At 50.9% G+C, this 14,121-nt stretch overlaps 1 protein-coding gene across 8 annotated transcripts in view; it reads right to left on the bottom strand.

Moving 5' to 3' along the window:
• The window catches only part of TP53BP1 (tumor protein p53 binding protein 1), an 848,450-nt gene that overhangs the window by 531,218 nt on the left and 303,111 nt on the right, over positions 1-14,121 (bottom strand). For all 8 annotated transcript variants that reach the window (XM_069222604.1, XM_069222600.1, XM_069222601.1 and 5 more), the window contains exon 11: positions 5,684-5,886. In XM_069222604.1, coding sequence (XP_069078705.1) covers positions 5,684-5,886 — 203 coding nt within the window. The remainder of the gene's footprint in view (positions 1-5,683; positions 5,887-14,121) is intronic.

Below are 14,121 nucleotides of genomic sequence, written 5' to 3' on the forward strand. Positions count from 1 at the left end.
GCCTGCCACAACCAGGCGAGTTGCTGGCCACAGGAACAAAGCCTGTCCTGGGTGGGGGTGCTTCTCACCTCCCCCTGCAGGAACTGTAACACATGGCGGTGAGCCTCCCAGCTAGTGGAGATGTCCGTCCCTCCGGCCACTGCCCCCACTCTTGGCGGCAAGGCTGGAGGAGATAATCAGAAAAACAAGGAGGAGTCACCTACCAGTCAGGACAACCCCTAAGGTGCCCTGAGCTGAGGTGACCCCTGCCTTTAGCAATCCTCCATCTTAGTTTTGGAGGATTCCCCCAATAGGATTAGGGATGTGCCCCCCTCCCCTCAGGGAGGAGGCACAAAGAGGGTGTAGCCACCCTCCAGGACAGTAGTAATTGGCTACTGCCCTCAGACCTAAACACACCCCTACATTTAGTATTTAGGGGCACTCAAGAACCCAGGAAATCAGATTCCTGCAACGTGAACTAAGAAGAAGGACTGCTGACCTGAAAGCCCTGCAGAAACGACTGAGACGACAACTGCTTCGGCCCCAGCCCTACCGGCCGGTCTACTGACTCGAAAACCTGCAACAGCGACGCATCCAACAGGGACCAGCGACCTCTGAAGCCTCAGAGGACTGCCCTGAACCTAAGGACCAAGAATCCCCAGTGAGCAGCTGCTCTGCTCAACAAACAGCAACACTATTGCAACTTCTTCCAGCTTTTAAAGGACTTCACTCTTCCCGCCGGAAGCGTCAGATTTCTCCCTCTGCACCCGACACCCCCGGCTCGAGATCCAGAGAACCAACACCACAAGGAGGACTCCCAGGCAACTGCGACCCCGTGAGTAGCCTGAGACGACCCCCCTGGACCTCCATAGCGACGCATGCAGAGAATCCAGAGGCTCCCGCTGACCGCGACTGCCTGTAACAAGGGACACAACGCCTGGACCAAGCACTGCACCCGCAGCCCCCAGGACCAGAAGGAACCGAACCTCAGTGCAGGAGTGACCCCCACGCGACCCTCTGCCTAGCCCAGTCTGTGGCCGGCCCGAGAAGCCCCCCTGTGCCCTGCCTGCACCGCTAAAGTGACCCTCCATTGAATCCAATACAAAACCCGACGCCTGCTTTGCACACTGCACCCGGCCGCCCCTGTGCCGCTGAGGGTGTGTTTTGTGTGCCTACTTGTGTCCCCCCAGTGCTCTACAAAACCCCCCTGGTCTGCCCCCCAAGGACGCGGGTACTTACCTGCTGGCAGACTGGAACCGAAGCACTCCTGTTCTGCATAGGCACCTATGTGTTTTGGGCACCTCTTTGACCTCTGCACCTGACCGGCCCTGAGCTACTGGTGTGGTAAGTTTGGGGTTGCCTTGAACACCCAACAGTGGGCTGCCTATGACCAGGATCTGAGACTTGTAAGCGCCTTACTTACCTCACAATCTAACCATTACTTACCTCCCCCCGGAACTGTTGATTTGTGCACTGTGTCTACTTTTAAAATATCTTATTGCCATTTTAACAAAAACTGTGTATGATATTGCTCTAATTCAAAGTTCCTAACTTACCAGTGTGGAGTAACTTCCATTTTATGTATTTACTTCAAATCTTGAATCTTGTGGTGCTAAAAATAAATTCAGAAAATATATTTTTCTATATAAAAACTATTGGCCTGGAGTTAAGTATTTGAGTGTGTGTTCCTCATTTATTGCCTGTGTGTGTACAACAAATGCTTAACACTACCCTCTGATAAGCCTACTGCTCGACCACACTACCACAAAATAGAGCATTAGAATTATCTAATTTTCCACTATCTTACCTCTAAGGGGAACCTTTGGACTCTGTGCACACTATCTCTCACTTTGAGATAGTACATACAGAGACAACTTCCTACACAAGGCTTTCGATGAACAGCCTTTCAACGCAGAGGGTTTCCATGCCAAGGGTCTTGGGTTTGTGGCAAATTTCAGTGTCGAAATGGAGTGGTGTTTCGGCGCTGACCCTCTGGAGTCCGATGTTCAGCTCAACCTAGATGGCATGGGAGTCGGTTCGAAAGCATGTGTATTGTTGCTGTTTTTTCAGCACCGAGGCTGGGCATTTTTGATACAGCTGCTTGGTGCCCACCATGGCCCGAGGACAGTTGTGGCCCAAGTGAACAATTTGGTTAGTCCAGACCCTTTGGGACTGCTTGTTGGAGTTGAGGCCAGTCGTGATGTCCAGCATTTCCAGATCAGAGTCAGAGTTGGATTGGGGCGAAAAAAAGCCCTTGTCTGCTGCGGACACCTGCGCATGGGCCTCCTCTGAAGTCTTTGGATCCAAAAAAGTCCAATCAATCAATCAATCACAGATATTTATAGAGCGCGCTACTTACCCGTTAGGGTTCCAAGGCGCTGGGGGGGGGCGGGTTGGAGACTGCTACTGCTCGAAGAGCTAGGTCTTGAGGAGTCATCTGAAGGCGAGTAGGTCTGGAGTCTGTCGGAGGTAGGTAGGGAGCGCGTTTCAGGTCTTGGCGGCGAGGTAGGAGAAGGATCTGCCGCCGGAGGTGGTTCGTTAGATGCGGGGGACGGTGGCGAGGGCGAGGCTCGCAGTTGGCGGGTCGGTGTGTAGAAATTGAGTCTGTCGTTGAGGTAGGTGGGGCCGGCGTTGTGGAGTGCTTTGTGTGCGTGGGTGAGGAGCTTGAAGATGACCCTTTTGTCGACGGGAAGCCAGTGGAGCTCTTTGAGGTGAGGGGTGATGTGACTGTGGCGGGGTGTGTTGGTGATGAGTCGGGCCGAGGCGTTTTGGATGCGTTGGAGGTATTTTGCTGGGATTCTTGCATAGAGTGTGTTGCCGTAGTCCAATCTGCTGCTGACGAGGGCGTGGGTCACTGTCTTCCTGGTGTCGGTCAGGATCCACTTGTAGATCCTGCGGAGGGTGTTGTAGCAGGAGGAGGTGACGGCGCTGACTTGTCTGTCCATGGAGAGTGCGGAGTCGAGGATGAATCCCAAGTTGCGGGCGTGGTCGGTGGGCGTCCCAGGCGGAGGGGGATGTCCCGAGGATGAGGATTTCTGTCTTGTCGGTGTTGAGTTTCAGGTGGCTATTTCTCATCCAGTCGGCGACTGCTTTCATTCCTTCGTGGAGGTTGGCTTTGGCGGTGGCGGGGTCGTTGGTGAGGGAGAGGATGAGCTGGGTGTCATCGGCGTAGGTGATGATGTTGAGGTCGTGACAGCGGGCACTTGCGCGAGGGGGGCCATGTAAATGTTGAACAGCGTTGGGCTCAGGGAGGAGCCCTGGGGGACGCCGCAGATGATGATGTTGGCTTTTGAGCGGAAGGGTGGGAGGCGGACGGTCTGTGTATTGCTGGAGAGGAAGGATGAGGTCCAGGCTAGGGCTTTTTCCTGGATGCCGGCTTCTTGGAGGCGTGATAGTAGGGTGCGGTGGCAGACTGTGTCGAAGGACGCTGAGAGGTCTAGGAGGATGAGGGCGGAGGTCTCGCCGTGGTCGAGTTGGCGTCTGATGTCATCTGTGGTGGCGATGAGGGCGGTCTCGGTGCTGTGGTTGCGTCTAAATCCGGTTTGTGAGGGGTCGAGGACTTTGTCGTCTTCGATGTGGCGTGTCAGTTGAAGGTTGACGATCTTTTCTGCGACTTTTCCTGGGTAGGGGAGGAGGGAGATGGGGCGGAAGTTCTTGAGGTCCTTGGGGTCGGCTTTGGGTTTCTTGAGGAGGGCGTTGATGTCTGAGTGCTTCCAGCTTTCCGGGAAGGTGCCCGTTTCGAAGGAGGCGTTGATGATCTTGCGGAGTTGGGGCGCGATGATAGAGTCGGCTTTGTTGAAGATGTGGTGGGGGCAGGGGTCAGTCAGTGATCCGGAGTGGATGGAGTTCATGATTTTGCGTGTTGCGTCGTCGTCGATGTTGGACCAGGCGGTGATGGGGTTGGCGATGCTTGGGTTCGAGGTGGTGACGGAGGTGGGCGTGGTTGGGGTGTTGAAGCTGCTGTGGATGTCGGCGATCTTGCTGTGGAAAAAAGCGGCGAGGGAGTCGCAAAGTTCCTGACGTTGGCGCTGGGGGTAGACAGTTCCTTTACGATGCGGAAGAGCTCTTTGCTGTCGTGTGCGTTGTTGTCTAGGCGGTCTTTGAAGGAGGATCTCTTGGTGGTCCTGATGAGGTGGTGGTGTCGGCGGGTGGAGTCTTTGAGGGTTACGTGGTTGTCCGGTGTGCGTTCTTGGAGCCATTTCTTTTCCCGTTTCCTGCAGGCGCGTTTGGAGGCCAGGAGTTCGTCGGAGAACCAGGAGGCTTTCTTGCTGGCGAGGTTGCTGGGGGGTTTCTTCAGTGGGGCGAGGATGTTGGCGCAGTTGTTGATCCATTGTCTGAAGTTGCAGGCCGCGGTGTCTGGGTCGGTGGGCTCGTTCGGTGGGTTCTGGGAGAGGGTGCTGAGAAGTTGTTCTTCGGTGACTTTGCCCCAGTTGCGGCAGGGGAGTTGGCGGCTGTGGTGGTGTGCAGTGTTTTTGTTGTAGGTGAAGTGGATGCAGTGGTGGTCGGTCCAGTAGGGTTCGGTGGTGTCTTTGAAGGTAACGTGGTCGCTGGTGGAGAAGATGGTGTCCAGTGTGTGTCCGGCGGCGTGGGTTGGTGACGTGACGAGCTGTCTGAGTCCAAGGTTCTTGAGGTTGCTGATCAGCGTAGTGGAGTTGCGGTCGTTGTTGTTCTCGAGGTGAAAATTGAGGTCCCCGAGGAGGATGTAGGCCGTGGAGGCGAGTGCGTGGGTGCTTGCGAGGTCGGCGATGGTTTAGCAGAACTGGGCCCGTGGTCCGGGGGGTCTGTAGACGAGCATACCTCTGAGGGTGGTGTTGGGGTCGCATGGGCCTCCTCTGAAGTCTTTGCATCCAAAAAAGTCCAGTGTATCATCGGCGTTGCACATCGCGAGTCGTCAAGCTTGTCGATCCCGGAGCGCCTTTTTGGACTGAAAAGACTGGCAGGTGCCTTCATGGTGGTCCGGAGAGAGGCACAGGTTATACACCTCATGGAGAACGGTACATGGATGCTTGGTGAAGTATCAGGGGCAGAAGTGAAAGGATGTTCGTTCCATCACCTGGTGGACATGTTGTGGAGGGAATGTGGAAGACACAGTCCGACCTGAAAGGCCGACCAGTGCCACGGTCGATTGGAGCCCTTCTAACAAAGATGGCGTTGATGCACAGACGAGTGAGTGTGAATTAAACCACAATCAAAAACAATCCTGGCGGTAAAGTCTGGGAAGAGAAAATGACAACTATGGAACCGGAGCACACTTTCAAACCTGACTGTGGAAGAAAACAATCAAACAATGGAATCAATGATTATACACCTTGCTAGCAAGGGAAGGATTCACTATACCTCGCTACTCGAAAGATTTTCTTCGAAGAAAAACAACGTACACACATCCAAGTCCAACACTAGATCTCAGGAATATGCTAAGCGTGCGTATCTACAGCCACACATGCCTCGGACGAAAGCATTTCTCTCTTCCAATGAAGTCTTAAATACATTGCAGAAAATCTGCTATTTAACAACCAAACAATGGAAAAAATACAGCCAGTCTGGTTATCAGGCAAGAATTGAAAACTGCTTTGAAAATTGTTCTCATACTAGTCATATAGTAGTACATAAATGACCTACAATTTTTGCATATCCGTAAAGTACACTCCATTAAAAAAGAGATATAATGAAACCCTCCCCACAATAAAATGCAGCCAAGACTCACATGGGAAAACTGTGGCTGCGATGGCATAGGAAACGAGCAGGTGACAAAAGCAGGTGCACTGTGACACACAGGTGTTGAGGCCTGAGGGAATGGTGGCAGCACTGCTGTAACTGAACGCTGGTCAGTTTTCAGGAGTTCATCTTTCTGCTTCCTCTGCGTCTCATCAGTATCTTCTAGTGGTGCGGATGTATCCATCGGTTCGTCTGCATTAAATAGTAAAGGCAAGCTTGTCTGTGCACACTGAAACGTCAGAAATGAAATGACAAAGTATACCCTCAATGACTAATTTTACCTGTTGTAAATTGCTATTTTTGAAGCAATATTGAGCACACAAAGTATTAAAATCTACAAAATATGCTTGCCTAACATCTGATGACCAGGTAAATGGAGCAGGGATACTGAGTGTACTTTCAAATTTGACCTAAGCCACAGTGGGTGCTGAGAAAACTGAGCACTTCATAAGAATCCACTAAGTGTATCTCCAACTTGTGTGTTCACACATACCTACAGCAGCTTGCAAAACAACATTAGAAACACACTTATCTAATAAAAATGAGTCTAAAAAAAGAATATGGTTTAACAGATGGATACATACAAGAAAGTCATTATGTCAGTTTTTCCTAATCCTACTATCCAAGACCCTCATGAGACAGGGCACAACCAAAACACATACAAAATGTCATCAAAGACTAATAAAATATATATCATTAACAGGTTTTTCTTTTACCAACAATAAACATAGTCAGTAACAGCAGAATAAAGCTATGAAACCATGTCGTGTACTCTTACCATTATTAAATACCTATATTTTGAACAAAAAAGCTGAAAGAAATATAGAGAGGTTTGATAATTTAGGGGTAGCAGAGAAAAACATGCAATTTAATATTAGAAGAGTAATCACACAGTTTGTATTGTATGAAGAATGTAAAATAGATACTTGCCTGTAACTACTGTTCTCCAGCATAAAGTATCCTTCGTAGATTCACATGTTTAAATTATTCCATGACATCTGGCTGAGAATATCTGGTAACTCATTTTTAAAACAGAAGTGCGTATATACATTCAAACAACATTCAAACAGACACAGATCATATGTAGTATATTCCCTCATGACAAACTCTAGGCAATGAGGTGTTAAGACACAGTTATTGAATCTCTACCACAGGCTCAGCTGCACGAATTTCTAATCATGTAACATAACATTGAAGGCTCATGGCATTCAGGGAGGCTAGTCCTGGCTAGTGTCTATGGCCCTCATTATGACACTGGTGGTCTTTTTACAAGACCACCAAAGTTGCAGGCGCCAGAAGACCGCCAATGGTGGCGGTCTTCAGACCACCATATTATGAGTACTGCAGGATTAACACCACATTTTGGGGGAAAAGCCTCCAGTAGTCGTGCTGGCAGTCAGAGACGCATGGGCGATTCCACCACCGGTCCCGCCCCGCCAAAATGACTCCCCACCAGCCGTATTATGACCTGTAATACAGCCTGATGGTATCCTGACGGTGGGGCGCTGCCGGGGGTGCAAGAACCCATTCCCTGCCGGACGACCTCCTCGCCAGACAAGGTAAGTAGGGCGTCCGACAGAGGGGAGGTGGGTTAGGGTGGGGGGGTGTTGTGTGTGCGTGTATGAGTGGGTGTTGTCTGCATTTGTGTATGAATGTTGAAGTGAGCGCGTGTATGGATGCTTGTGAGAATGCATGTATATCAGTGTTGGTGAATGATTGTATGCGGGGTGCATGAATGAGTGTTTTTTGGGTACGTGTGGGTGTCTGTGTGTGTGTATGTGGTGGTGGGCCGTGCTGTAAAAGAATGGGGGTGAAGGAGGGGGGGTGCTGTACTAGAAGGGGGGTCGTGCGCTGTTCTGGTAGGGGGATGTGCTATGCAGGGGGGATCATTGGGCTTGCGGGGGGGGGGGGAAGTCATCTGCCAGTGACAGAAAAGGTAGCCTTTCCGGCAGGGTTTTTTTTGGGGGGCGGTACAGGCGGGGATGTGGCAGGTTGGCCTCTGCCAACCTGCCACACTCAATGTGGCGGTCTTCACCGCCAGCAGTGAGACTGCCACCGTGGCCCTGACAGTCAGAGGACGACCAGTGTCATAATGAGGGCCTATGGGAGGTGGAGGCAGAGGGTGCCATATCTGCCTTCAAATGTTTTAATTCCTGTGTTTCTTTTTTGATATTTATGATATGGGATGATCTAGGGCTTTGAATAGTAGCTTGTGGGGAGCTGACATAGGGGAGCAGGGGCCAGATAGTTACATGCCACCAATCCCCCCTTTTCTGTTTTGTTTTTGGGTGGCTAGTGAACTGGTTTGGTGCTGACTCCTACCTCTGGGGTGACACTGCTACCTTGCATTGGTAGGCCTCTAGACTTGCAGTTGTTAAGAGACCTGGCAGTAACCCTTGTGATAGAACTTGACGATTTTACCAGGTAAATGTTAGGCTCGTAGGATCAGTGTGAGGTCAGAGGGTGAGATTAGTTCTGCTTGAGTAAGGGTGAAAATACAGAAGGAAATATATCACTACGTTCTCTGGAAATTGACTTATACTGTTAACTTGAACTTGTGGATTTCCATTGGGGTTCAACATTATACCAAGTAATTTTTGGTGCAGTCAATTTAACACAGTATCCCCAGCTACAGGAATATAAATTTTGCCTTCACCTTTATTGCCTTTAAACATAAAGACACTTTCAAAATATCCTCTCAACTCTATTGGTTTCAAACCATAAGCATAAGGCTGACATCAGGTTCTCTCAACTGCACTTTTCCTTTAAAATGCTTGTCAAATATTTCTGTGGATATCAAAGTTAAACAAGCACTCTAATCCATCATCATTTCTATTTCAATCCCATTGATCAGTACATCATCAGTGGTGTAGGAGGTTGGCTCTGTATGTACTATTTCAAAGTAAGAAACAGCATGCACAGAGTCCAAGGGTTCCCCTTAGAGGTAAGATAGTGGCAAAAAGAGATCATTCTAATGCTCTATTTTGTGGTAGTGTGGTCGAGCAGTAGGCTTATCACAGGGTAGTGTTAAGCATTTGTTGTACACACACACAGGCAATAAATGAGGAACACACACTCAAAGACAATTTCAGGCCAATAGGTTTTAGTATAGAAAAATATATTTTCTTAGTTTATTTTAAGAACCACAGGTTCAAGATTTACAAGTAATACTTCAAATGAAAGGTATTTCACTTAGGTAACTTAGGAACTTTGAATCAGCAAAATAGCATGTACAGTTTTCACAAAAAAATGGCAATAAGTTATTTTAAAAGTAGACAGTGCAATGTTCAACAGTTCCTGGGGGAGGTACGTGTTTGTTAGTTTTGCAGGTAAGTAAACCACCTACAGGGTTCAAAGTTGGGTCCAAGGTAGCCCACCGTTGGGGGTTCAGGGCAACCCCAAAGTTACCACACCAGCAGCTCAGGGCCGGTCAGGTGCAGAGGTCAAAGTGGTGCCCAAAACGCATAGGCTTCAATGGAGAAGGGGGTGCCCCGGTTCCAGTCTGCCAGCAGGTAAGTACCCGCGACTTCGGAGGGCAGACCAGTGGGGTTTTGTAGGGCACCGGGTGGGGACAGAAGTCAGCACAGAAAGTACACCCTCAGTGGCACGGGGGCGGCCGGGTGCAGAGTGCAAACAGGCGTCGGGTTTGCAATAGGTTTCAATGGGAGACCCAGGGGTCCCTTCAGCGAAGCAGGCAGGCAAGGGGGGGGCTCCTCAGGGTAGCCACCACCTGGGCAAGGGAGAGGGCCACCTGGGGGTCGCTTCTGCACTGGAGGTCGGATCCTTCAGGTCCTGGGGGCTGCGGGTGCAGTGTCTACCAGGCGTTGGGTTCTTAGAAGCAGGCAGTCGCAGTCAGGGGGAGCCTCTGGATTCCCTCTGCAGGCGTCGTTGGGTGGGGGGTTCAGGGGGGTCAACTCTGTCTACTCACAGGGTCGCAGTCGCTGGGGAGTCCTCCCTGGAGTGTTGTTTCTCCGCAGGTCGAGCCGGGGGCGTCTGGTGCAGAGTGCAAAGTCTCACGCTTCCGGCGGGAAACGTGTTGTCTTTAAAAGTTGCTTCTTTGTTGCAAAGAGGTTTCTTCTTTGGAGCAGAGCTGCTGTCCTCGGGAGTTCTTGGTCCTTTTAGATGCAGGGTAGTCCTCTGAGGCTTCAGAGGTCGCTGGACCCTGTGGAACGCGTCGCTGTTGCAGTTTTTCTTGAACTGGGGAGAAAGGCCGGTAGGGCTGGGGCCAAAGCAGTTGGTGTCTCCGTCTTCTCTGCAGGGCTTCAGGTCAGCAGCCCTTCTTCATCTTCAGGTTGCAGGAATCTAGTTTCCTAGGTTCTGGGGGCCCCTAAAGACTGAATTTAGGGGTGTGTTTTGGTCTGGGAGGGTTAGTAGGCAATGGCTACTAGCCCTGAGGGTGGCTACACCCTCTTTGTGCCTCCTCCCTGAGGGGAGGGGGGCACATGCCTAATCCTATTGGGGGAATCCTCCATCTGCAAGATGGAGGATTTCTAAAAGTCAGAGTCACCTCAGCTCAAGACACCTTAGGGGCTGTCCAGACTGGCCAGTGACCCCCCTTGTTTTTCTCATTATCTCCTCCGGCCTTGCCGCCAAAAGTGGGGCCGTGGCCAGAGGGGGTGGGCATCTCCACTAGCTGGAGTGCCCTGGGGCGCTGCAACAAAGGGGGTGAGCCTTTGAGGCTCACTGCCAGGTGTTACAGTTCCTGCAGGGGGAGGTGAGAAGCACCTCCACCCAGTACAGGCTTTGTTACTAGCCACAGAGTGACAAAGGCACTCTCCCCATGTGGCCAGCAACATGTCTGGTGTGTGGCAGGCTGCTAAAACTAGTCAGCCCACACTGGAAGTCGGGTATGTTTTCAGGGGGCATCTCTAAGATGCCCTCTGGGGTGTATTTCACAATAAGATGTACACTGGCATCAGTGTGCATTTATTGTGCTGAGAAGTTTGATACCAAACTTCCCAGTTTTCAGTGTAGCCATTATGGTGCTGTGGAGTTCGTGTATGACAGACTCTCAGACCATATACTCTTATGGCTACCCTGCACTTACAATGTCTAAGGTTTTGCTTAGGCACTGTAGGGGCATAGTGCTCATGCACCTATGCCCTCACCTATGGTATAGTGCACCCTGCCTTAGGGCTGTAAGGCCTGCTAGAGGGGTGACTTATCTATGCCATAGGCAGTGTGAGGTTGGCATGGCACCCTGAGGGGAGTGCCATGTCGACTTAGTTGTTTTATCCCCACCAGCACACACAAGCTGGCAAGCAGTGTGTATGTGCTGAGTGAGGGGTCCCCAGGGTGGCATAAGACATGCTGCAGCCCTTCGAGACCTTCCCTGGCATCAGGGCCCTTGGTACCAGGGGTACCAGTTACAAGGGGCTTACCTGGATGCCAGGGTGTGCCAATTGTGGAAACAAAGGTACAGGTTTAGGGAAAGAACACTGGTGCTGGGGCCTGGTTAGCAGGCCTCTGCACACTTTCAAATCATAACTTGGCATCAGCAAAGGAAAAAAGTCAGGGGGTAACCATGCCAAGGAGGCATTTCCTTACAAGTGGGATGCCCAGTATCTTTGCTAACTCCATTTATAGTATCAGTGATCTGTAAGAGGAAAGGTTCACATACAACATTGACCTCAGTGAGTATGTTTTTTTTTTGTTTGTTTTTATAAACAAATTTTTATTGCTTTGAAAGAGAAAAGGGAAGGGGAAAACAAGTGGGGAAAGAAAGCTCAAACGTTTGCACAGGTGAGTACGATGAGGTCCAAGTCCAAATTACATTGACATTAAACCAATCCATGCAACAAACTTCAATCCATTTCTTAACATAACAGTGGGAGCCACGACCCCCCTGTTGGTCTACAGCAGCAGCCCCAGCCACCCTCCCCATACCTTCTCATGTTTCTGGGGACAACCCCTAGATTTATATACCAATTTTTCTTGATTTGTGCACCAGTCCACTCCCTGTCTCCATTTTTGAGGGACGGGCCCGTAGATGAGTTCCAAGCCGCTGCAATGTCTCTTTTTGCAACCAACAGGGTTGTACTCACAAAGGCACGGCTCACTCACAAGCCCCTCATTTCTTCCATCACATCCAATAACACTAGTTTGGCAGACATCTACTGCTCCTACCCCAGCACCGTACTCAGTTCGTGTATTACCTTACCCCAATAAATCTGCAATATCGGACAGGACCACACCATATGAAAAAAATCAGCAGGTCCCCCTGCACATCGTGGACATTGAGACGTGGGGAGAAGCCCCGTCCGATGCAACCTGTCAGGCGTTAGATATGCCCTATGGAAATAGTAAAATTGCACCGCACGAAGCCTTGCCGACACCGCCAGCACTCTAGGTGCCATCAGTGCCTCCCTCCATTCCGTCTCCCCAAACGCTCCCACCCATGACTCCCATTTATTCCTATTCGAGTCAAAGCTGCCTGGGGCATTGTTAACTAACATTTTATAAATCTGGGAAACGCCCTTCCCCCCTAGATTGCCCATGAGCAGCTTGGCCTCAAGTGGACTGAATTTTGGCGGGGGTCAAGTGAGCTCCCAGGGCATGCCGGAGCTGGAGGTACTTAAAGAACTGCATCCAGGACAGTTGAAAATCAGCCTGTAATTCCTGAAATGATTTCATTGCATCACCTTTCCCTACATCTCCCACTAGTGAAATACCCAGCAGATCCCACTCAGCGAACCCGTCCAATGCTGCAGTTTCACTTAGCCACCTCCCCTGCCACAGCGGATTCAGACAGGTGACAACAGCATTTTATTGGGTATGCAGCAGCGCAGCGCGCCACGCCAGGAAGACCACTTTGGTTACCGACTCCAGGTCTCGGGGGAGAGGCGCGATATAAAGCAAATCAAGGACAGGGGGGAAACCCAACATCTCCAATTCCACTTGATAGGCCAGGTCAGCCCACTCCCCAGTAAACCAATCATGAATCACCAGGAGCTGGGTCGCCAGGTAATAAAAATAAATATCTGACGCGCCCGAACCCCCGTCGTATACTCCTCTCCGGCAGTGCTGTGCGGCCACCCGATATCTCGCACCCCTCCAAAGGAATTAAGAGGTGGCATTCTCCGGAGCCCTGAACCACGAACGCTGGATCGATAGCCAGAGTAAAAAGAAGGGGGGGAGGGGAAAAGGGCAGTCCTGTTGCATGCCCTGACGGACAGAAAAGGATGAAGACAGGGAATCATTGACTTGCATGCATGCTGTGGGGTTGGCGTACTGAGCCCGGACCAGGCGGAATTTTTTTGGCCCAAAACCCTCCCACTGAAGTACCAAAAAGAGAACCCCCGAGTCCACTGTGTCAAAGGCCTTTTCAAAATCAATGAATAGGAGAGCGAGGTCCCGGGGTAGCCGGTGGCGCTCGGCCAGGGTGACGTGCAATCGATGGATACAGTGTTGTGTACCGCTAGTGGCCATAAACCCTCATTGGTAAGGATGAGTCAGCAGAGGCAGTACCCTTTTGAGATGGGTGGCGAGGACTGTGGTGTAGATTTTTACCTCACTGTTAATCAGAGATATCGGCCTGTAGTCAACACAATGCAGTGATGGAGGCTGGGTTTTAGGAAGCGCCGTCCAGTCCCACCGGGAAGGAAACCTGGCAATCCACCTCCGTAAACAGCGCCAAAAGGTGCGGCACTAGGTCCTCCTGTAACACCTTATAGTATTCTGAGGGAAAACCATTGGGTCCCGGAGTCTTACCCGTCCCCAGCACAGAGGTAGCCGCCCGACCTCCTCCAAACTGAGAGGTTCGTCAAGGAGCTGCACCTCCATCAAGGGCAACTTCAGAAGGGGGACATCTTCCAGGAGCCGGCAGGCACAGTCTGGCAAGATCGCTGCTGAAGCCTGATAAAGCGCCTTGTAATACCGGGCAAAAGCGTTGGCTATGTCTTGGTGTCCGGAGACGCAGACCCCCTGCTCGTTATAAATTTCGAGAATTATCCTAGAAGCTTGTTGTTGGGACGTCAGCCAGTATAGCAACTTTCCGGTTTTGTCTACCCAGCCATAGACCCTGGAAGTGGTTGCACGCCAGAGGTGCTTTGCTGCTTCCAAAGATTGATCCCAGATTTCCTCACGGATCTATAGGAGTTGCCAAGCTACCTCTTCGCTGTGTTGCGCACCCTGTTCAGCTTCTAAGCGCACGGCCCGTGTCTCTAACTGCTCAATATTGAGTGTAAGGGAGCGCTCCCGAGCTCGTACAAGGCGCCTAGCCGTACCCCGCAGGACCGACTTGCTTGCAGCCTACAAGGTTCCAGGGGATGTCACTGACCCCTCATTAAGAACAAAGTACTCACAAACTGCCTGGTACAACTGCTTAACGTAGGACCCATCCTGCAGATACCATGCATTCAGGCGCCATATAGGACGGATTGAAGACTGGGTAGGTCCCACAGAAAATCAAAGGGGCGCATGGTCGGA

This window comes from Pleurodeles waltl, chromosome 3_1 (genome assembly GCF_031143425.1).
Source record: "Pleurodeles waltl isolate 20211129_DDA chromosome 3_1, aPleWal1.hap1.20221129, whole genome shotgun sequence".
NCBI lineage: Eukaryota > Metazoa > Chordata > Amphibia > Caudata > Salamandridae > Pleurodeles > Pleurodeles waltl.